At 54.0% G+C, this 23,367-nt stretch overlaps 1 protein-coding gene across 1 annotated transcript in view; it reads right to left on the bottom strand.

Moving 5' to 3' along the window:
- The window catches only part of ARRB1 (arrestin beta 1), a 77,657-nt gene extending 56,143 nt beyond the window's left edge, over nt 1-21,514 (bottom strand). The window contains exon 1 of the mRNA XM_025266417.3: nt 21,357-21,514. Coding sequence (XP_025122202.1) covers nt 21,357-21,376 — 20 coding nt within the window. The 5' untranslated portion in view covers nt 21,377-21,514. The remainder of the gene's footprint in view (nt 1-21,356) is intronic.
- Nucleotides 21,515-23,367: the final 1,853 nt, after the last annotated feature.

Genomic DNA, 23,367 nt, shown 5'->3' with positions numbered 1-23,367 from the left:
AATAATTACCGAACGATAAATGTCAGCTCTTTTAAATGACCCCTCAAAACTCTGGTCACTCCCGTCTCTAGGATGACAGCCTGGTGAGGCTGGTGAGGGTAAGGATTGTCACCTGCTTTGGTCGTGCTGGTGTCCCAGTGTTAGAACAGTGCCAGGGACGTGGCAGGCACTCAGCCAGCATTTGCTGAATGAGGGAATGAATGAATGGCACATATCAGAGGCAAGGCATCCCGGTGAGTACAAAGCAGCCTCTCTCATCGGCCCTCGGCAGGAACCAGGTCCCACCCCACTCTGTCCCCAGGGTTCAGCACAGGGCCTGGCACAGAGCAAAGACCGATGAATGAGCGAAGGGCTGAATAAAATGAATGTTCTGGCAAAGAAACCCTCCCTGATCACAGTGTGCCGAGCTCTCCAGGTCCGGGAACAGTGTCTATGAGAATGAGATGCCTGTGTCTTTAAGAAATAAGGGGAATACGAATACATCGGGGCTTTCCAAGACCCAGAGAGCCTGGCTTGGCCTGACTCTGCCCCTCCCCTCCTCTCCTTGTTCAGCTGCCTGCTTGGTACCTCCTTCCACCACCAGGGGGGCAGTTCTGGAAGGCCCGACTCACGCTACTCAAGACATAGCTTTGTTTTTAAAAGGAAACTGAGACAGCAAGCTCCTTCCTGGAAGGACTTTTCTGCCCTTCTGCCCTGAGACAACCTCAGTGACAAGCATCTGGGAAGGGAAACCAACGGTGGAGACCAAGCTGGGATGAGGGGCGGAGGGCAGGTGGCTGGAGAGCGAGGGATGGGGGGCGGGGGGGGGGGGGTGTGGATCCAGGTGTTGGAGGATGAGAAAGGGGAACAAGCGCTCAGCAAGACTTTGCTGGGGGTGAATGGGAGTGCAAGTGGCCAGGTGATTGTGTGTGTGTGTGTGTGTGTGTGTGTGTGTGTGTGTTGGTTGTCCCAGGGAGGGGGTAGGGCATATGACCGTGCAGAGGTCAGTGGAAAGGGTGGAAGGAGGTACCAAGACTGTGCCATAGACTGGAGGTCCCATAGACTATGGATGGCAACAGAAGAGGTGCCCACAGGGTGGCAGCAAGAATCAGATGGTTTGAGTCTAGGAGAGCTGTGGTCAGACTCTGCCTGAGTGATTACTGGGGGGTGGGGAATACTGACGGGGGCTGGTCATACCCAAAAGCGGGCAGGAGCCCAGTCCTTGAAGGCTAGAGCTCAGGAAGGACCACCTGTCCCCCCACTCCCTGCCAACCCCTACTGCCCCAGATGCCAGCCCAAAAAAAGACTGTCTACTTTTTATAAATTAAATCTCAGCAGATGTGACACCTTAGACCCATCCCAAACACTGGCTGGTGAACTATGTGACTCAGAGGTCTGGAGGCCACAAGAGGCTGAGAGGAACCCAGGGCACGGCCAGCTTGCCCTCCTCCTTGACAGGTAGAGAAACTGAGGCCCCGGAAAGCCCTCCCTCCAAGTCCAAGGCGCGAGCCCCCAAACCCAGGGGGAGTTTTCAGGAGGAGACCTGACTGATCCCAGGGGAGACATTGCCTGCTCAGGCAGCTCCGGAGAAGCGGGAAGTGATGAACAATTTTCATTAACAGCTGAAGCTGCAGGCACGGCCGGACGTGAGGGAGCTCCTGAGAGCTGACCCTGAGTCACGCTCACAGCTGTGTCCCCAGAATGCAGCCCGGGGGCCTGGCTCAGCAGGGGTGCTCAGTAAATGAACAAATAAATAAAAATGTGAATGAGCCATAATAAACGTGGCTAACACTTATGCAGATCTTACTTTGTGCCAAGCACTATTCTAAGCATTTCACAAATATTAACTAGTTTAATCCTCAAGAAAACTGTTAAGCTTTCCATCATAAAAGATTTCAGTTCAGTTCAGTGGCTCAGTCGTGTCCAACTCTTTGCGATCCCATAGACTGCAGCACACCAGGATTCCCTGTCCATCACCAACTCCCAAAGTTTGCTCAAACTCATGTCCATCAAGTCAGTGATGCCATCCAACCATCTCATCCTCTGTCGTCCCCTTCTCCTCCTGCCTTCAATCTTTCCCAGCATCAGGGTCTTTTCCAATGAGTCAGTTCCTCTCATCAAGTGGCCAAAGTATTGGAGCTTCAGCTTCAGCATCAGTCCTTCCAATGAATATTCAGGACTGATCATAAAAAATTTAGATTGCCATAATAAAAACTTAATGATTCCCATTTTCCAGATAGGGGAGGCTGAAACAAAGAGGGGTTGAATAACCCGCCCAAGGACACATCTTAGCCCCCAACCATTCTTATTCTGGAACCCTTGGTCCTAATCAGGCTCCCTAAGTGCCGCCCACTGGACACCTTTTCCCTGTCACAGCCCCTCCCTCTACCCATCCTTTCTCCATCAGCCTCACCCCCGAACACCCGTATCTCATCTCCAGGGCCTCCTCCTCACAATGCTGCTTTTATTATTAGCAATTAAAACAATAATTTATTGAGGTGAAATTCACAAAACAAAATTTACCAGCTTGAAGTCAACAATTAGCAGTATTTACTGCAGTCACAACGCTGTGCAGAACTACCACCTCTACTCGAGATCCAAAACATTTCCATCCCTCCACACTAAAATCCGTCTCTCCCAAGTGGTTTCTTCTCCCAGCCGCCCCTCCTCCCAGGCCCCAGCAACCACCAATGTCGGCTTTCTGGGTCTATGGACGAATCTATTCTGGACATTTCATATAAATGAAATCACACGATATGTGACCTTTGTGTCTGGCTTCTTTCACGTAACACAATGTTTCTAAGGTTCATGTTGCAGCATGCATCAGTACTTCATTCCTTATTTTGACTGAATGATGCTCCATGGTATAGACAGACCTCAGTTTGTTTACCCACGCATACACTGATGAACGTTAGGGCCACTGGTTTCCACTTTTTGTCCACTGTGAATAGTCACTCGCTGCCTTTTGATCCTCACCACAGCTCTGAGGGTGAGGACTATCATCTCACCTCGGTTCCCAGAAGATCTATTCCTGGGAGAGACAGTGCCATGGACTGAAGCCCCCTGCCTCCCAGACCACAGTGTCCTTCCTACATGTCCCATCAGCCGGTCACTTCTCCCCCAGGTCACATGTTTCCTGGGCATCAGTTACCACACACGAGGCTCTTGGCCAGGATCGGGCAACACGCAGTGGATGGCTCAGCCTGGTCCCCAGTCTCCACTGTGACCTGAAGCCAAGGGGTTCCAGGATCCAGGCACACCATATCCAAAACAGATACCTTTTCCTCCCTGGTCTCAGCTCTCCTCTCTGCAAAGACAGAAGACGGCCCCCAGCAGAAGGCTCCAGAGAGCTGCATGGTGGGGCTGTGGAGGGGAGCAGGAACTGCTGGGCTGGAAGAGGGGCCTTTAGAAAACACAGAATTCACAGTCCCTCTGTGGGGCAGGGCCGGGGGATCAGGAGAGCAAGGAAGGTTTCCCCTGCCAATCAGCCATTTCCCTCTCAGACATAAAGAAGGGACCCTGCTATTCCTGGAGATAAACCTTTTCTGAGGTTTCTCAGCCCAAAGGCAGGGGGCCAAGGTTCTGGGATTCCACATTCCAGGTTGGGATAAGGAGGCCGACCTTAGAGGCTACTTCCACTGGAGCCATCTCTTGGCGTAAGATGAGGCGGATATGACCACTAGAGACTCACAGAGGCCGCCCCCTTCCTAGCCCTCCAAGAAACCTCCTTCAGCCAAAGCTGGTCTGTTAATGGACATCCTGAGGGAGTTTCCAGCATTCACTGGGGACCAACAGTCACTAAGAGTCACCACCGCCTCCTCACGCCCCCTTCACACGCGACAGGGGCCGACACATACACGATGAATGAATGACCAAACGATCAGATGAATGTTCACTCCCTCAGTGATTTCCCACTGTTTGTCCTCTCGTCTCTAGTCTATTGCTCTACACAGCTGCTATGGGAACCCTCAGATCCTGCCCCTCCTGCATGCTGTGTGTCCTTGGTCAAATTCCTTAATTTACATGAGCCTCAATTTTTTCCATATTTCTTCATCTGCAAACAGGGACTCTACTTGTGGGGTACTGAGGAAGATTAAAAGAGAAGGCAGATGCCCAGCACCTCAAAGGCTAAGGTGGGGGCCCAGGAAAAGCTGCTGAAGGAAAGTTGTTTGTCTTTGGCCCCACCCCCCACCCCATCCCAGCCCTCCCAACCCTAATCCTCTAACCATTCTCTGCTCCTGAGTCTGGAAGAAGGAGCCTAGCCCCTGGGCCGGCCCCTGGCTGGATGTAAATGTTTATGCCAAGCCCAGCCTCCCAGGGACAAGTTATTTGCTCGGCTCGTAATTAATTGCAGAAGGCCCAGTTGGGTAATAAACTCTGCTGGGGAAACATAAACAGCTTGCACAGAGCTCCAAATCCATTGTGAGACCAGTGCAGAGGGTCTGTGAGGAATGCAATGTTCTCCCCAGTCTCCTCCCAGCCAGAGGCGGTGAGGTCACTGAAGGTCAGAAATGCGAGGACCCTTGGAGATCATTTTAAAAACAGGAGCTGATGTGATGGAGTCCTTACCTTGCTCCAGGCCCAGCTGATCACTTGATTAGCTGGGACCACCATTATGCCCACATTAGAGATGAGGAAATTGAATCTGAAAGAAGCAGGAAGACTTGCCCCAGCTGGAAAGGGGTTGGGCTGGGAGGGATACCAAGCCTGAGCTCAGAGAAGGGAAAGAAAAGGACAGCCAACAAAAACGTATGCGTGTCCCCTGTGCCAGGCATGGGACCTGGGGACACAGCTCCTGTGGCCCCTTGCATTCCAGTGGGGAGAGATGGATCTTAAAGGCTGACCAAAGACTGATTTGATTATATGAGTGCTAAGTGCTTGGAAGAAAAGAAAACAAAGCGGCCAGTGCAGAGGATTCCAGCAAGTTATCAGCAGCCACTCAAGCTCTGCAGAGTAGATTCCACACAGTAGGCCTCGGCAGGAGCGCACAGTGGGTGTGCACTCAGTTAGGGCTAAAACTTAGTCCTCTTTTCTTGGGGCCAGTGCAGCTTCTCACCAACCAATTCAAAGTGCATTGAAGGTGCTGTGCCAGGGCTGGAGCATAAAGGTGGATGAACTAAACACAACAGATGCCCCCAGGGAGTTCGCAGCCCAACTGAGGGCACTCTCAAAAGGGTAAAGGATGGAGTGCGAGACAGGATGATGAGGTTCACGGGGCAGAAGAGAGGGACAATCAGCATTTACTGAGCACCTACTGTGTGCCAGGCACTGTGCTTAGCCTACATTATCTCCTTTAGGCCTTACAGCAACCCTGGGGTGTTGGGGGAGGATATTATCACCTCCATTTGGGCAGAGGGAGGGGGAAGCATCATGGCTTGCCTCTTGCAGGGTCTTAGTTCTCCCAACCAGGGATCAAGCCTGGCCCCTGGTAATGAAAGTGCCAAGCCCCAACCAGCAGACTGTGAGGAAATTCCCTTATCAACCCTATTTTGAAGATGAGAAAAACTGAGGTCCATAAAAATTATGTATAACTGTCTCAAGGTCACAGACATAACACGCAGTAAGGGTGGGATTTGAAACCTGACCTGACACCAAAACCCATGTTCTTACCTCATAGCTCCCGCCTGAGCTCCTCCTTCCCCTACTCCCTGAAAGGGGCACTGAGGTTGGAAGTTGGAAGGGACAGGATGCAACCACCACTCAGCCAGCTTTCCCCAAATCTGCAGGGGGAAGCAACGCACCCTGCCGGCTTACCTTCCTTTCTGAGCAGGAAAGGTCAGCTCAGCCCGCACAGGCAGCTTTGCTCAGGCACAAACTCAGCTAGGCTCCTCACCACCACCAACCACCACCCCTCCACCCGTGGGAAAGGACAGTCCAGACTACCACCCTGCCCCTCCCACACAAAAGGGCCACTCAGTTGACAAAGAGAGCTGTACTTCATAGCTTATAAACCCTTTCCCTCCTCTTAGCTCATCTGACCAGCACCCCCTGCCCCACATCGTACAATGCAGGTGAATCTGACAGCTAGCAACACTATCCCAACAGAAGGGGTGGGCTCCCTGCATCATGTCCATCCAGCTTCTGCCAACATTTACTGAGCTCCCATGACAACCTTTCCGCAGCCTTTTCTGGTAGGAGCTATGCCCATTTCACAGATGAGTAAGGTTGAGGGCAGAGAGACCTTTCCAGTCTGTTACTGACACAGCAAGCAAGAGCTATGAGCTTGTTGTTGTTGTTGTTCAGGTGCTAAGTCACGTCCGACTCTCCGCAAAGCCTGGACTGCAGCACAGCAGGCTCCTCTGTCCTCCACTGTCTCCCAGAGTTTGCTCAAATTCATGTCCATTGAGTCGGTGATGCTATCTAACCATCTCATCCTCTGCTGCCCCCTTCTCCTTCTCCTATGAGCTTGGTCTGGCCCAGAACTGGCTCTCCCAGATGTCTTTCAGGTCCTGCCTCAGCAGTGAGGGCTCTAAGTGATGACCAGGTCCACAGTGGGATGAGAACTCCCTGAGGACATGCAGCGACGTGACGCCAACCTCCTGGCACAAAGGACTCCTGGCCAGAGCAGGGGCAGATCCAGGCTTGAAAGGGACTGAAGCTCATGTAGTTTGGAAGCTCTCTTATAAAAAACAAAAATATCTTCTTCCTTGTGCACATTTCTCAAGCCCTCTGAGCCCGTGGACACATTGCTGGGCCTTGGAAACGGCCCTGGAACGTGAAGGCCTGAAGTTGAAGCGGCACCAGCCTCACGGTGAATCCGCCTCTGGGCTGGAGGAAGGGCCCAGAGGCGATCTGAGCACAACCCGCCTTCACAAAGGCCCTGCCTCCAGCCCAACAGACAGACGAGGCTCCGGAACATTCCTTCTTCTTGTCCCGCGTCCTGCTGCTACTAAACCCTGCCATGTCTGTCTAGCCATCTCTCTCTTGCCATGGTTTCAGAAGGAGCAGAGCCACCCGAGCACAGGGCCTGGCACAGGGTTTGTGTGGTCACACGGACAGCAGTGCCAAGGCACACCCCAGAGGGTCCCTCTACGCCTGGTGGGAAGGGCCTGCCTCCACCTGCAGCTGGAACCCCGGAGCCGGCAGGAGCAGCTGTTCTGAGACCCCCTCCTCCCCAAATATTTAAAGGCTATGACATGGCTGACAAGTGTTCCCACCTCCTACATCCCACTGGGCCCACACGGCAGTCCTGCGAGTTATACAGAGCAAGTTTTATCGTCCCCATTTATAGACGTGGACAACCAACAACACTAGTTATGCACACACTGGGCTCCCCAGGTGGTTAAGAACCCACCTGCCAATGCAGGAGACACAAGGGACACGAGTTTGATCCCTGGGTCAGGAAGATTCCGTGGAGGAGGGCATGGCAACCCACTCCAGTATCCTTGCCTGGAGAATTGCATGGACAGAGGAGCCTGGCAGACTATAGTCCATAGGGTCGCAATGAGTCGGACACAACTGAAGCATCTAAGCACAGCCCAGCACATGCACATAGTGTTAGACACGCCACAGAGACTTCCACAAGCAACACCCCTCAAACGCCCCGGCAGGAGGGGCTGCCTCCCAAGGAACAGGTGGGGAAACGGAGGCCCCACTCTCTCTGGGCCTGAGCTGACGAATGGGGCTACAGCCCTGCTCTCCCACCTCCAGGCCCAGGCCTCCACTTCATCTGGAGTGGACATTTCAGAAGGCAGTGGGCAGACGGACCGAACAGGGCAGGCGGAGGAGCCAAGGCCTCCAGCTTCAAAGGCAAAGGAGAAACTAGGCGCTCGTGACAGACCCGCCAAGTGAAAGTGGACCTCAATGACTGCCTTCTCCCTGGATGAGTCTGACAAAGAGCACATGGGCCTTGGAAGCCTGAAACCTACTTGAAAGCAACAGCCTTACAGACTCAGGGCCTCTGTGTTCCCTGCAGAGCAGTATAGGGCCCGGTGGCCACCTCCCACCTTCTACCTGCTGGCCTTCTAGACCCTTCACAAGACCACTTCTCATGCCACAAGCCAGCCACTTAATGCAGGCTTTTGCTCTCCAAGTCCTGACTCTGTCCCTCATGATTTATTCATCCGTATATCTATTCTACAAACCCTTATGGAGACCATGGTATAGGGTGACCAACTAATGGTCTCCATTCACCCAGGACTGAGAGTTTTCCCTAGATGTGGGACTGAGACAGACCAGGGAAACTGGGATAGTTGATCACTCTAATGTACTGCGTGCCTGGCCCTGTGCTGGGCAGAGAGGACGCACTGGACACGCTCCCCCTCCTCAGGAAGCCTGCGGTCTGAGAGCAGTGCTCACTCCAAGACGGACCACTGTCAAAGGCACTTGTGCAGCCCCTCATACACATTACAAAGTGCAGCCTTACCGGGATGTGTTATTACCTCCATGGTGTGCATAGGAAGGGCTTCCCTGCTGGCTCAGCGGTAAAGAATATGCCTGCAGGGCAGGAGACCCAGGAGACACAGGTTTGATCCCTGGGTCAGCAAGATCCCCTGGATGCATGGCATCCCACTCCAGTATTCTTGTCTGGAGAATCCCATGGACAGAGGAGCCTAGAAGGCTACAGTCCATGCGGTTGCAAAGAGTCAGACACAACTAAGGCAACTTTGCATGCACGCATGCATAGGAAAACTAGGGTTTAGAAAAATGATGTGACCAGTCCTCAAGTCCCAGAGCTGTAAGTGACATGCCAAGACTTGGACTCCAACAAGACAGATAAAGGGAAGGACATTCCAACATGAACATTAAGACAGAAAAATACAAAGACATGTTTTATTTAATCAATTTTTGTAGCCCTAGTGCTTGGCATCTCCTCGAGGTTCAGAAAATGTATATGGAAGGAAGGGAGGAGGAGGTATACACCTATTTAATCATCTCTAGGCTAGGAGATCCCAACCCCTAGTAGAAAATGTATGCATTTCCCTTTCGATGGTTTCAGCTGTTTGCTTTCAGTCAGGCTCAGTAGGGAAGTGAGAAGAAGAAAGAGTGCTTCTCCTTCAGGTCAGCAGCCCAGGGTTCACTTCCTCCAGAGAATTTTCCTTGACTCACTCCTTACCCAATACCCAATTCTGGCCCCCATTTATTTAACAGCTGTGTGTGTGTGTGTGTGTGTGTGAGCTGCTTGTACTCTGTTTCAATGCACTTCTGCAAACCCAGACCTTACCCAGGTTGGCCTCACCCACAATCAGGAACTGGAGGTCCACTAGGTACCAGACACATGCCTGCCCTCTAGCACCGGAATCTGACATGACAGTAGCCAATTACAATACAAGGCTCTGTCTTGGAAACCTATAAGGCTCCAAGGGAGCATGGAGGAGCACACTGATTCTGCCTGGGCAGTGAACACAGAGCCAAGGGAAGGTATCATGTCCAAGCACACAGTAGGTACTCAATGCAGCTCAACTGCATTGCATTTAACTGAACTGCACTGAGCTCAGGTTCAACCTTAAAATACAAGGGAGATTTCACCAGGCAGGAGAGGAATGCATTCCAAACAAAGAGACTGGCTTGAACAGACACATATGTGTAGAAAGTACAAAGGCTGTGGGGGAAGATCCAAAAAAGTCAGTGTAGCCAGAATGTTAGCTGTGTGGTGGGGAGAATCGGGATAGGAGCCTGAGAGGAGAAGGCCTCCAATGCCACTGGAAGAATACGACCTTCTCACAGGAAACAGAGGAAACAGGTCAGTGTTTTCTTTGGGCATGCCACGCAGCATGCAGGATCTTCCCTGACTGGGGATCAAACCTGCGCCCCCTGTATTGGGAGCATGGAAATCTTAACCACTGAACCATCATGGAAGTCTCTGATTGGTTTTTAAGCTGGGGAAGGACAGGGTCAGATGCGAATTTCAGAATGAGAGGAGGGTTTGAGGGGTTTAGACCAAGCAGAAGACCACTGCGATAGTCCATGCCAGATGCAGGGGTTGGACTGAGCTGGTGGCTGTGGAATGGGGAGAAGAAAAGCACTTTGGTGATGGAACCATGTATCTATCCATCACCATCAGGCTGAGTGCCCTGACGGTTAGGAGAGGGTTTCTCTTCTCCATGGAGTTCGGAACCTTCCCCACCACCACCCCACCTCTACAATTCGATGAAAACTCATCTGTGCCAGGGCTCAGTTTAGGACTGGGTTATGGCTCTTTGTTCGAAAGTTCTACTAAAAAGCTTTATTTATTATTAATTTTTTTGGCAAAGTTGACTCTGCAAAGTTGTGAGCGTCAGAGATGGCTGAGATGTTTCAGGTATGCATAGGGAGTCGCTGCTGCCAAAGTGAACACTCTAAATAATATAAGAAATGAAAATGTGCATATTAACCATTCCATTATGCCATGTGATCATCTCTGTCATTTTTAGGATATTAAAATCTGTTTCAAAAAAAGAAAGTTCTCCTTACCGAGTTTAAAAATGCTTCCAGGTTTCTTCCACTGCCCTGGAGCTATAGAGACCCATAATAAAATCAACCTCCTAATGTGCTGGGTGCTTTCATTAGCATAGATACAGAAAGGATGGAAACTTTACGCCCAGAGGCAGAAAAACTCAGCACACAGACACAAAACTACTGATAGGGAGGGAAGGTGAGAACCCCAAGAGCTTCCTCTCTCTACCGCCACTACTTGGCCTCGGTGTTCCCAGATGCGGCCCTTGGAGCTGCAGGCATGTGCCCCACCCCCACTCTATGACCCCCCAAGGGTAGAGCTGTTTCTCATAAGACATGGTTTCTCTGCTCTTTCACGTCCATCACCCCTCTGGGAACAGTCATCAGACCTCTGCAGGGTCTTCTCAGCTGGAGTGAAACCTTTGCCCCCTCAACCCCCGCCCACCACCAGAGGAGACCCAGGCAGCCCCTGGTTTCCATGGAGGGCTTGCTGAGCCTGGTGTCTCCTCTTACACCTGCCCCATTTCTTCTCTTCAGGCCCGAACACTCACTTTGATGTCACGTGGCAGAACTTTTACTTTTCACCCTAGATTTTGTGTCCTCTAGCAGTCCCACCACACCCCTTATTGACACCAGAGGAAGAGAGTGTCTTGACTCGGGTGCCTGGCACATAGTGGATGCCCAAGTATCTGATGAAGGAAGTCAGTCCCCACTGAGAACATCAGTCGCAGGCACCACCAAGACAAGCGTCACTTCTGGTTCAAGTCAAACTCACCTTCCTAAGCTTGCTGCCGTGACCTCCCCGTTTCTGTGGAGCTGCCTTTAACCCTTATCCACCGGGCTTGCTCTGCCCGGGTTATAAATGAATGGGCTTGCTCCGCACCCGGTATAAACGAATTCCCATCACCCCACTTCTGACAGCATCCTGGTATGATCTCTTCCCTCTTCCCCAATGATAAGAGGGTGGAGACTTGTCTGTTTCCTCCTCATACCTCAAGGCCCAGCCTGGGGCCTGCGGTGAGGCAGGTACTCACAGAGGTATCTGTCCACAGGAACCTCCTAGGGAAGGCAGGGTTGGGGGAGGGGGGCGCTGACCGGGAAGGACATAAACCAAGGGCATAAACCAACCGTAAAAAAGCTTAGCCCAGAGGAATCCCCATGCTTCCTGTCATGAGGCCCCTGACACCCCAGAACCCAGGACAGCCAGACCCCAGTCTGCAAGAAAGGGCATGGTCTTAGCAGGAAGATGGGAGCAGAGCTGACTCTTAAGTCAGCTGCCCACTGGGAGAGACACGCCACAGCGGGGCCAGGGGCAGGGTGGGTGGGCAGATGGCTTCGGGAACATGCCTTGAGTGGAGGTCTGGGCCTGGCACCCGGCAAGTGCTGGGGAAATGTTTGTAGAACTGAGTTGAACAAACTGGAAAATGCTGATTATCTGTTCCTCTAGCTGCAGAGAGGTCAGCTTCCCTCCGGGCCACTTTGCAGGCAAATTATCTCAGGACACAGCCTGTTTCCTCTAATGAGGCTTCTCCCCTTTGCAGCTCTGCCCCAGGAGCATGGGAAGGGGGGCAGTGTGCAGAGCCGAGCCGGTGCCTGCAGCAGGGCAGCACGCGCAGCTCTCCTCCCAAGATGGTGTGGGCAGCGCCTATCACTGCCCTCGGCAGGGGCACGGTCTCAATGACCTCTTGGGCCCGGGAATCAAAGCAAAGCGGCAAGGCAGCACCTCCCAAGGCCTCTCTGGGGAGAATGGAAGAAGGAAGCAGGGAGTCCGGCTGAGTTATGTAACCAGCTTCCTTGGAGTCAGAGGCCCTGGCTTGTCACAGCCCAGCACTGCGGGGAGGGGCACGGGAAGGGACAAGGGGAGGCCGAGGCGGCTTTGGTCCCCTTCTTTGCTGCCTCTCCTCCAGACCTCACAGACCTCCGAGGCAGGCACTGCCTTCCAAGTGCCCTGGCTTCAAGCAGGCACCTCCCGCTAGGGGTTGAGAACCAGGAAGGGCTGTTGTCTGAGTGTGTGAAACAGAGGTCTGCTGGCTTCTCTGGCAGAAAATCAGGGCCTTGGCTCTACACCCGGCCCCTGGGGGTGGGGATAAAGGAGAGAAGCCTGGGACCCTCCGTGACGCCCTCCCCTGCCCCCAGCTTCCTGACCCCCAAGTTCTCCCCACTTCCCCGTAGAGAACCCACCATAAGTGAGGGGCCAAAAGGGAGGGGGGCCCGTCTGCCCTAGCACCAACTGCTCCACCCTCCCCTCCCCTGGGCAATCTCACTTCCCTTTCCAGCCATCATCTGACCTTCTCCTCCTGCCCAGCACAGCCCCCCACCCCCGCATACCCAGCAGAGCACACAGTCCTGGGCAGGACAGGAAGGGGGAGGGGATGCAGGAGAGAGGAGGCAGAAAGAAAAGCTTGAGTCCACTGCCAGTGTTAAGAGTCACAATGACTTTTATCAAATCCCTACCCTCTCTGCCCATAGCAACTACTTGCAATAGAGGATATTATTATCCTTATTTCATAAATGATAAAACTGACACCCAGAGAGTTTAAAGGTCAGGAAGCAATACTGCTAGACAACAAAGCCAAGTCTCTGTGATTCTGAGATCCATACTCCAAACCTGTGGCTTTACCTTCAGGGAACCCCATTCCTACACTCGTAGGGTGCGTCTTAGGAAATTTCTAGACTGTTGGAAAGGATACTGCACAACCTTAAATGGTCACTCGCTGAGGACACTAATTTGGGAGCCACAGGACGTCAGGAGGACAGAGCAGGGACAAGGGCACGACAGAGGCTGAGGACTTGCCCAATGCCATCTACGCCCTTCCCTCGTGATTAACCTACAGAGACTCAGTCTCAGGTTGGGTCAGTCCCGAGCAGCACCTGCCCCTTTCAGAAGACAGAGCTGCAAGAGGCCAGGCTACTGGGCAGAAACACAGTCTGCTGTTGACGCCTCCTCCCCTGCAAGCCGTTGAACCGAATCAAAGGGTTCCAGGGACCTTCCAGGCCAACCCTTTCGCTGCTTGACACACAGAGAAACTGAGGTCCAAAGAGGAAAAGCAGTTTGTCCATGATGTCACAGCGACAGTGACCAAGTGGGATCCCTGCCTGCCAGACCAGATGGCTGCTCTGATTCATCTCATTCGAGTGTGGCCCCCAGATAGCATCCTCTCTCATCTGGCTGCCCCTCTCCCTGCCTGCCCCCCACCCTCTCTCCCCATTTCCTGCTTCCTTTCCCAGCTGGGCTCAGCAGGCCCGGTGTCTGAACTCTCCCTGCGTGGAGCATCCCTCTCCTTCCCACGACTTTTCACCACCCCTCTTTCTCCCGTCTGCTGGACCGAGAAGCAGTGTTCGGGTGGTTTAATTAGCTGATTATGACCGCAGCCTGCTGGATCCGGTGCCCAGAACTCTGTCCTCAGTAATTAGATGGGTTCTGAGTACTTGCCCAGTGGGAAGCCGTGGGAGAGAACTGTGCTCTGCCAGCAGGCCAAGGGAGGGCTCTCCAGGTGCATAAAGAGCTCCTTGACCACCTCCGGGTCATCGGAAGCCATGGTCCCCTCCTCACGTCAGGTCAAACCACACTGGACATACTGTAGCCAGATTCCTAAGGGGTGATGACTACCCAGACCCAGGAGAGGTTCCATCAATGTCTGAGGATGGGTGTGGTGAACAGAGCCCACCCTCTCCAACAGGCCAGGAAGTGATGGCTGGGCACATGTTGAGGAAGTAGAATTTGGACAAGCAGAGAGAAGAAAGGATAACATTCTTGATGGTGGGAGCAGCAGGAACAAAGGCACAGAGGTTGGAATGAGCCACCGACCCCCTCGCCAGGTTGCCTGAACACACATTCTCCTAGCGAAGGTAAAGCCGTCATCCTGTGCCTTCTGTCCTTTGGATTACAGAGAACAATCGAATGCCTGTGACTCTGGGCCATCATTAGACATTTCAGAATCAGCAATGGTGTCCTTCTGTCCTCACCCACCACACTGCCCTCCCCAAGTGTATCTTTTCTCGGTGGAACACCTACATTAGCTTCCTTCACTGAACAAATATTTATGGAGCTCCAGGTCTACACAGGTGCAAAGGGACAACAGAGTCGGGCCAAGTGCCCTTGGTCTCACACAAAGGACATCATGAGTGTGCAAATAACCAGGACCTACAAAGAGACAGAGGCATGAGTGCCAAAAGAAAGAGAGAGAATGAATATACAGTTAAAAAAAAAGTCACAAGGCACTTGGAGATCAGTGAGGGCTTCCTAAAGGAGGAGGCCATGAGTGATCCATGAGTGATCCAGGCTTTGAAGGATAGGAAGGGGATTGTGAACCAACCTCATGTAACACTGCACTTGTGCCAGGAGCTTATCTCCTAGCTGTACCTATTTTAACTCATTTAATTCTTAAGACAACCTATAAGGCAAACACCACAGCTACCCCATTTTACAACTGAGGGAGTTTCTGCAGAGAAGGGGTTAAATAGTCACGAGAGGTTGCCAGGCTGGGAAGTGGCAAGCTGGCGTTTGAAACCAGGAAATCTGGTTCTTCCTAGAGCCTAACCACTATGCTAATCAGCCTTAATATATGCTAATCAGATCACAGAGGAGGCTGTGGGCACCTGAGGAGGGCATGGCCTGGGCAGAGAAAATGAAATGTCCCAGGACCTGCCTGCCAGTTCCTGCAGGTGCTTTGAGGGGTGGAAGGCTGCTGAGGCAACGACCTGGTCCCACAGGGAAGAATGCAACCCACAGCCATCTAGGCCCAGCTCCCCAGTGATCTCAGTCCCACTGCTGTGCAGCAGAGGCCTGAACTGCCCAGTCTCCCATTTCTTCCCTCCAGAAGGAAGGTCACCCCCAAACCCACTACCAGCACACAGGAAACACTGACTCCAGGAGAAGAGCTTCACATCCTCTGGCAGATCTGACTTCCATAGGGACACCAAGTTTCAGAGAGGGTGAATGTCGTGCCCAAGGTCACACAGCACTGAGAAAGCATTAGAGCGAATCTCTGAGCCTCCTGGGACAGCACAGCCTAGCAGTCCACTCCCCACCCCTTCTGTGGTCCTCTACCAAAAATTATCCACACCCACTGATTGCAACGTCTGGGAGGGAAGGGGGTGAGGCTGCAAAACGACGAGGATGACCAGTTGGGGGCCAGAGGCTCAGGGCCAGGATGAAGGGAGCACCTGCCTCGTGTGGGGCCACATTCATTCACCTTCTGGGCCTCTGAGCGTACCTGGAGAGAGGCTGGAGCCAGCATGGCCACCGAAGCACTCAGACCTTGAGTAAGGAGTCCTGCCTCCTGCTGCCCTGACACGGACCCCAGCACCCCCACCCCCACCCCTGCTCCAGATCTCTCTCCAGTTACATGAGGACCCACTGGCTATGGTCTCAGCCAGGCCAGACCCAGCCCCAGGCAGAGGAAAAGCAACTCCCAGGCTGTGGTGAATTCAATCACACAGAACTCCAGGACCTGTCTGGTCTGATCCCTGGGGCCGGGCCTCCCGGGGGCCTCATCTGGCACTGGGTCTCTTGGGAAGGAACAAGCAGTTCCTCTTAAGTGGGACTAAAGACGGGGCCAGGCCCAGGAAGGGGGGGGTGCGTCTCCAGAGAGATGGCCCTGCCAGGGCCCCTTGGGAGGGAGGGGGGAGGGGGCTGGGACAACAGTGTCCTTTGTTCCCCTCTCTAAAGCAGCCGCCCTGTCTTGTCCCACCCACTCTGTTCTGTATCCCCCTACTAGGACTCAAGCCACCCCCAGGGTAGGACCCATCCTGCACATAGGAGGGAAGGACGATGCTCAGGACCCATCAGGGTCCCTGTTCTAATCCCAGCAGGGCTCATCCTGAAGACATGTCCCACCCCCAGAAGTCCCCTGCCTGATGTCGGAGTCAGGGCTCCCACCTGCAGAAGCCTGTCCAATGTGGGAGAACCAGGCTTCACTTGCAGGAAGCCCATTCTGATAGGAGTGGTACTCTTCTCCTTCAGGACTTCTCAATCTGATGGAGGCGATGCCCCAGCACCAGGTCTCATCTGGGAAATATGGCTTCCATCTTCAGCATTCCCTAATGGGAAAGACCTAGGGAGCCCCTGGGCTGACAGTAGAGGCAAAAAGGGAAGAAGTAATTCAGTCCAGCCAACACATCCCTGCCAGGCATCTCCTATGAACCAGATCCAGAGCTGGACAATGGATGAGACAACAGGAAACAGAAATAGCCCCAAATCACAAGGAGCTCACCAACTGGGTAACAAAGACATGTGAGATATGAAAACCTGAGTAGAAAGTGCCTTGAAACCTACTCACTTCAGCATCCAGAGCCCACTCGCCATGGCTGCTGCCTCACTCCTCACGTGGACCTTCCCTGCCCTGTGGCTCCCAGGACACAGCCTCCCCTGTTCTTTCCCTTCTCCTCCTTCCACCCTTATGCACACGTGCTCTCCAAAGCCTCAAATGCCCCCAGCCACCATCTCTTCAAACTCTATATCCTTCTCCCTGTGCCATGTCATCCACAATCGTCAAATCAAATACCATCTCTAAACTGAAGACTCTCATAATGCTTGCCTCCCATGTCCATCCCTACCCTGAGATCTGGACCCATCTATGCAGAAGACCCCCGATATCTTCCTCAACTTCCAGCCTGGCTCCCTGTCAAGCTGCCACCCACTGCAGGTCTCATTAGATGGCCAGCATGGTCACTGTGGAGGATGGCCTGGCAGAGGCCAGAGGCCACTCAGGGTGTGCTGACTCCTGGCCTGTTATTCTTCCATTGCTGAATCCCCAGTGTATGGCACACCCACAACTCAGGACCCCTGAACCCATGCCAATGGGAGGCTTCAACCCTGGGGAAGGAGGCCCAAGCTCAGAAGGAACACAGCTGTGGAGAGGTCTGAAGCCCAGAGGCCAGCCTAGAGCCAGGGATCTGAGACGATGGGTCAGGCTCAATGCTTCCACTCCCGGCAGTCCCATAAGTGACCCTGGCCAAAGCCACAGGACTTCCCCCATGTTCCAGCCAAGATGGGTCACACAGAGCTTAACCACCGAGACCACAGCCAAGTTTCACAGAGAGCTGGTGATTACGTGTCCCCAGCACACCCACCCTCCTTCCTTGCCAAAAAAGAAGAGTTCATAAACATCTGTAGAAAAGGAAATGTCGCTCCATCCCATTGTCTCTCGGGAAGTCCTTCTTATTGTCTAACTCTGATCCTTTACATTGCCAGTTGAGTTGGTAGGAATAGGAAGAAACAGAAGGGATGCTCGACTTGAGAATGGGGCTGCCAGGAAGGTAGGGGAGGTCACCTGTGAGTCAGACAATCCCCTCCTTCTGGGTGAAAGCACAGAGCAGCACGGCAGATAGGCCTGGGTTCAAAAGCTCATTGAATGAATGGCAGTGCACAAATTACTTAATCGCTCCTAGTCTGTTTCCTGGTGTAGAAAATGGGAACAGTCCTCGCACTAATAGAATCAGAGGGAGGACCATGAGATCATGCATGTAAATCTGGCACATGTCTGGCACCGGACGAGTAGGGCTAATAGACTCTACCTCCTTGTTCATCTTTCTCAGTTCCATTCTTGCCACAGCCTTAATTCAAATCTCACTTTCTCCCAGGCTCCTCCTCAGCCTCCCCACTGGGCTCCCTGCATCCAGGCCTGCCCCACTTTCAGTTCAGTTCAGTCGCTCAGTCGTGTCTGACTCTTTGCGACCCCATGGACTACAGCACACCAGGCTTCCCTGTCCATCACCAACTCCCAGGGCTTGCTCAAACTCATGTCCATTGAGTCAGTGATGCCATCCAACCATCTCGCCCCCTGTCATCCCTTCTCCTGCCTTCAATCTTTCCCAGAATCAGGGTCTTTTCCAGTAAGTCAGTTCTTCACATCAGGTGGCCAAAGGCACCTTGCCACTGCCAAAGGCATCCTTCTGCAACACAAATCTGCTCCCATCCCCGCCCTCCCCACACTCCTCTCTGAGTCACTGGGGACTTCAGGAGAAAACCTCTCCTTAGCCTGACATCCCAGGCTGTTGATAACCAGCCTGTGCTCACTCTCGTCACCCCAGCCCAACCGGTAGGCGGCACATGTTGCCTCATGTCTCTAAACCTTGTCACATTCCTCACCCCACGTCAGGAATGACGTCCCCAGCCCCACCTTCTTGCTCCAATGCCATCTCCTTTTCAGGAAAGCACCCCTCACCATGCCCCCTGCCAAAACTGTGTTGGGGACTCCTCCTTTGGCCTCCCACAGCACATGTCACCCTGCAGGATAATCCCTCGCTCTGCTCTCAGTCTTTTGGAAGCTGAGTAGAGCCATTCATCCCTGAAGCACCAGCCCCAGCACTCAGTCAGCATTTGCAGAATGGCTGTATGATCGCTCCGTGAGCGCGTGTTAGAAGAGACATCACACGACCTGTAATTTATCCTATCCAGATATTCTCTCCTACCCTCTTTCCCCCCGACCCTGGACCTTCCTCAGGCCCAGTGACTGTTTCTGATTCATTCCCGTTGTCACTTTCATATGGGGGTGGCAAATCCAGATGCAGGATGGCTGCACGACTCCTGATCCTTAGGGTATTAGACATTTGCCATCTCCTCGTCTAAGTCAGAGATAAAGTAGAATCCCATGCTTTACAGAAAAGGCAAGGCACGGCCTATTATTGATTGTGTCTTTCGCTTCCAAATTACTCAGGAAATCTGTGTGGAAGGGAGAGGGAGGCCTCCTGGGACTACAGAGGAGCCCGGGAGAGAGAATGGGGCCACCATCCCATGGACTACAGCCAGGTCTAGGCACCAGGCTTCCAGCAGCACTTCCTCCACTGCCAGGTGTATTCAGAAAACACAGGGAGGGCCCTGAAAATGTTAGGTATGGATAGCTACGATTTACAGGTGGGAAAGCTAAGGTCCTCAAGCTCCCAGTGACTTAGAGACACAGCAGGGAAGTCATGGAAAATACCTAGCTCCAGAGATAGGGTCTCCAACAGGTGCCCATCCTGCTGACAACCTATGCCAGCAGGAGAGCAACGACACTTCCCCCAGTCACAGTGAGGCTAACCAAGGCCCAGGAGGGGCTGAGTCACCCTGATGGCGAAGCAGCACAAGAGGGACGACGGGGAGGGGGAAGGGCTTCTGGCTCCCTGCAGGGAGAAAAGTCCCACCTCCGTGATCAGGAAGATCCTGTCACTGGGGTACCTGGACGTGGTGGAAGAGACTCACACATGCTCCTCTGAGGACAGAGACCTGGGTCCCGGGTCAGCCGACTGCAACGGGGGCTAGCCATCAAGGTGAATGCAGATGCCTCGGCATCTTCTGCAGCCTCCACCACCAGCTGGGCCTCCACCCACAGAGCCATCCATCCCACCCGGACCTCAAACCAGGGTCCACGAGGGGCTTGACAGTGCCCAACAGTGAGCTCCAGAGAAACGGATCAAGCAGACTCCAGCCTCTGGCCCCTCTTGACCTTAAGCAAATCAGGGTAACCTCTCTAAGCTCTGGTTGCCCCTCGGGAAAACAGGAAGAGCAAAGTTAACCTCCTGGCAGAGCCAGCAGGAGGCAGTTTTTAAACCTTCAGAGCACAAGTTATCTCTGAGCCCCAGTTTCTTCTTCTGGAAGATGGAGCTAATCTCTGCACGACTTTTCTCAGGTTGTTGAGAGTGAGTGTCAGATGGCAATGAGTGTTACACTGCTTTGTCAGTGGTCCCGAAACATGATGGCCACGGGGGCCCTTTCTCTCTGGTCTATGAGCTCCATGGAGAAGGAGTGGGTCTTGCACACCTTTGTGCCCCACATTATGCCTCATACACACCAGGTGTTCTGTAAATAGTTATTGGAAGTCAGGAGAGAGTAAGGCAGGGCATAGACAAAGAAGAGACTGGGGAGAAGTGAGGTACAAAGACAGAAGAGGGTAAAGGAAGAAAAGAATGAATAAGAGGGCTCATGCTGTAAGCGTAAGAGGAGATACGGGAGAAACTTCTATCTGAACTGAAGGGAGTTGGTGGAGTGAAAGGGCGGATCTAGGGTGACAAAGATGCCTGCCTGACAGGGGCTTGTCCTGGGCCCCAGCCCCCCTCCCTTTTCTGTCCCAGTTTCCCATTTCAGAGGCAGACCTCTCCCTTTCTGCGTCAGGGCAGGCTCCTAGGGAGACCTGAGCCCCCTCTCCCCACCCCCTTGCTGGAGGAGATCTGCAGCCCTTGGGGAGGTCAGAGGGAAAGGAAGCCCTGGAAGGGAAGCATTTTTCCCAGGCTCCAGGGGTCCTCCCACCCGGTGTGGTGTGTGCGTTTCCACTTCACTTGTGGGGACTGGAGTGAGTGTGTCAGAGGCCCAATGGGCTGTTGGCATGCGATCCGGGGTGTCTGTCTGGGCATGAGTCTGATGTGTGTCTGTGGGGGTCAGCACCAGTGTGGTCTTTTGAACACTTTGTTGGTGACAGACATGCCCACCTAAGTGTTCCTGTTGGTAAGGGAGGCAGCATGGGTGTCTCAGTGAGAGTGTTTGCTACCATTTGTGTAAGTGTATGTATCAGGATAGGTCAACATGTGTACATGAGCATGAAGGTGTGTTAGTACTGGTATGTGTTGGAGTGTGACCTGTGTGTCCCCCCACACACAAGAACGTGTCAGCAAGAACGTATTGATGAGTGTGTACCAGTGAGTGTGTGACAGTGTCACTGGATGTGCTGACATGTGGCAGTGAATGTCAGTGTGTGCCAAAACAGAGCGCTCATAGATGAGTGTGCCTGTGTGTCCACATGAGCGTGTGCCATTGTGTGTCAGCCTGCCCCCTGCGTCCCTGAGCCCGGGTAGCCGGTGCTGGGTGTCAGCGAATGAGTGCGTGTGCGTGTGTCTCCGCGGCCAGGTCCCCGCGCCCCCAGCCCTGCCGGCGACCACACGGGAGACCTCGGGTGGAGCAGAGCCGAGAGCCGCGGAGCCAGAGGTGGCGGGGTGGCTGCGCACGCACAGCCGGGACACGGACTAGGACCCCCGCCCTCTCCCGGCTAGCCCCCACGCGCGCCAGACCGGCCGCCGCCCGCACTCACCGCGTCCCTTTGTCGCCCATGGTCCGAGGCGGCCGCGGGGAGGTCCGCGGCGTCAGCGCCCAGGCTGGAAAATCCCCGGCCGACAGGAGGGGCGCGGGCCAGCCGGTTCCCGGCTCCTGCTCCGCCTCCTCCGCGCTCCGGGCCGCCGCCCCCGCCCGGTCCCGCCGCGCCGCACAGCGCCCGCCGCGGCCGGGGCGGGGAGCCGGGGAGCCGGGGAGCCGGGGAGCCCAGCACCCGAGCGGGGAGGGCCCGCGGGGCCGGTGTGCGCGTGTGTGCGCGCCGCCCAGCCAGCCGCTGGGCAGGGCTCAGGCGCGTCAGGGCCCGGAGGTCGGCATTCAAGGTCCACACGGGTGCTGCCCCGCGTGTGTGTGTGTGTACGTGAGGGCGCACGCTGGACGGGTATACGTGCGCGTGTGTGAACGCGAGGGTGCGGGTGCGTGTGCACCGCTGTGTGCGCTGCCGAGTGGGGTGCGTTTGCCTGGCTGGAGTGGGGTGCTCGTCTTTGTGCAGTGTGCGTGTGTGCAGGCGCGCTTCCCTGCGCACGCCGGGGGCTGGTGGGGGGCAGCCTTTGCGTGTGCGGGGGCGTGGACGCCGAAGGTGCGCCTGCAACCCCAGGGCGGAGCTCCGGGCGGCTCCCCGGGTAGGGTGGGGGGTCGGTGGGAAACAGGGTGCCTGCGGTGGCGTTCGCCCTATGCCCCACCCTACCCGCACCCCACCTCCCCGCCCTTCTGGAGTGAGAACACACTACCACACCACAGGGACAGGAAGAAGGGGCGGAGGGGGCTGGAGCAGGCAGTGTCAGCGGTGGGGAACTGATGAGGGTGGGAGGGGGACCCGAGGTGGCTGTGGTGACTGCCCCGGAAGAGGAAGCGTGGTGAAAAGAGGAGATAAGGAAGGGGGCCTAAAGCTGGCCGGCTGTGGCCTGGGAGTCTGACCTGGCTGAGTTGCATAAGGGAAGAGTCCCTATCTAGCTTCATGTTCTGTTGTGGGTGACCCTGGACCCCAGCCCTCTCAGAGCCAGTCTACAAACATGTGAAGTAGGATATTAACACCAGCTTGCAGAACCGTCCCTAGATGTTGGCTAGACTACCCTGAGTGCCTGATGCACAGTAGGTATCCAGTGAATGTAAGCATGTCCTTTTGCAGGCTTCTCTGGTGTCCTGCAGAATCCTGCCTGGGACCCTGCTTTGTCTGAGATCCATTCCCCCTTTGCAGGTGGTAGGAGCGTGTGAGGTCTTTCCCACCCCCTCACTGCTGGGATTTGGCTAATTGGCCTTGTTAGAGCCCTAATATTGGTATATTAATGGGAGGAAAGGAAGCTATCATTTACTCTGATGTGATTGTGGGTCTGTAAACATCTCCTGTAATTATGCTCAGAAGCAGTTACCTATGCTGCTTATACATAATTGGGAAAGGATATCCCAGTACAATCACTATAATTGTGTTCAGATGGGCAGATGGTTGTGCAGGGGCCCTGTTGATGGGCAGACGGCGTGGTCCAGGGTCTGGGCAATGTTAGGAATTGGGAGAGTTGGATTAAGGCCCAGAACCCCCCTCCTGGCCTTGGCCTCTGGGCTTCGCCCTCACTCCCACAAGGGAAGGAGAGGAAGCCACCTGCTGTTTCTGTTGAGGTTGGGGACTTGAGAGAAGCATGCCAGAGTCCAGCATGATGACAGGAGGCTTATCGAGTGAGCCAGAGAGGACTTGAATCACTTTGGAGGGGCCAGGTCCGCCCATTCTCTGCATCCATTTCCCCACCTAGAAAACATTGGTTCAGCCCTACCAAATGATTTCCAGGGCCTCTCCTCATGATGATGCCTAAGGCACCTGGATTTTAAAATTCAGCCGAATTCTGCATTTGACTCAATAAGTCTTTGTGTTTAGTTAACTATAAGACATGTTATATGGGGCTTCTCTGGTGGGCCAGTGTTTAAGAATCCACCTTGCAATGCAGGGGACACCAATTTGATGCCTGGTCTGTGATGATCTCACTTGCCACAGGGTAACTAAG

This window comes from Bubalus bubalis, chromosome 16, assembly GCF_019923935.1.
Source record: "Bubalus bubalis isolate 160015118507 breed Murrah chromosome 16, NDDB_SH_1, whole genome shotgun sequence".
NCBI classification, from domain to species: domain Eukaryota; kingdom Metazoa; phylum Chordata; class Mammalia; order Artiodactyla; family Bovidae; genus Bubalus; species Bubalus bubalis.
The sequence above is the reverse complement of the archived record's forward strand: the minus strand, read 5'-3'. Positions and strand labels throughout refer to the sequence as shown.